At 58.9% G+C, this 292-nt stretch overlaps 1 protein-coding gene across 1 annotated transcript in view; it reads right to left on the bottom strand.

The window, feature by feature from the left end:
* Positions 1-9: 9 nt before the first annotated feature.
* MERTK (MER proto-oncogene, tyrosine kinase) overlaps positions 10-292 on the bottom strand; it is a gene marked incomplete at both ends in the record, with an annotated part of 16016 nt that continues 15733 nt past the window's right edge. The window contains one exon of the mRNA XM_010143944.1: positions 10-118. Within this exon, the coding sequence (XP_010142246.1) occupies positions 10-118 (109 nt within the window). The remainder of the gene's footprint in view (positions 119-292) is intronic.

Raw genomic sequence — 292 nt, forward strand, 5'->3', positions numbered from 1 at the left:
TCCGCATCTCCTGATGTTGGGCAGGTTTTCCAGCAGCTTCTCCAGATGGACCTTCAGCTCTGAGAACGTCGGGCGGGCAGCGGGTTCGGCTCTCCAGCACGCAGACATTATGTCATACCTGGAAATGAGGAGAGGAGCGTGGTTATCGCGGAGGATAGAATCATAGAACCGTTTGGGTTGGAAGAGACCTTTCAGATTGTGGAGTCCCCCCATTCCCCAGCACTGCCCGGTCCCCCCTTCCCCCTGTCCCTCAGCAGCACCTCCACACGGCTGGGAAACCCCGTCAGGGACC

Source organism: Buceros rhinoceros, unplaced genomic scaffold (genome assembly GCF_000710305.1).
Source record: "Buceros rhinoceros silvestris isolate BGI_N320 unplaced genomic scaffold, ASM71030v1 scaffold40340, whole genome shotgun sequence".
Taxonomy (NCBI): domain Eukaryota; kingdom Metazoa; phylum Chordata; class Aves; order Bucerotiformes; family Bucerotidae; genus Buceros; species Buceros rhinoceros.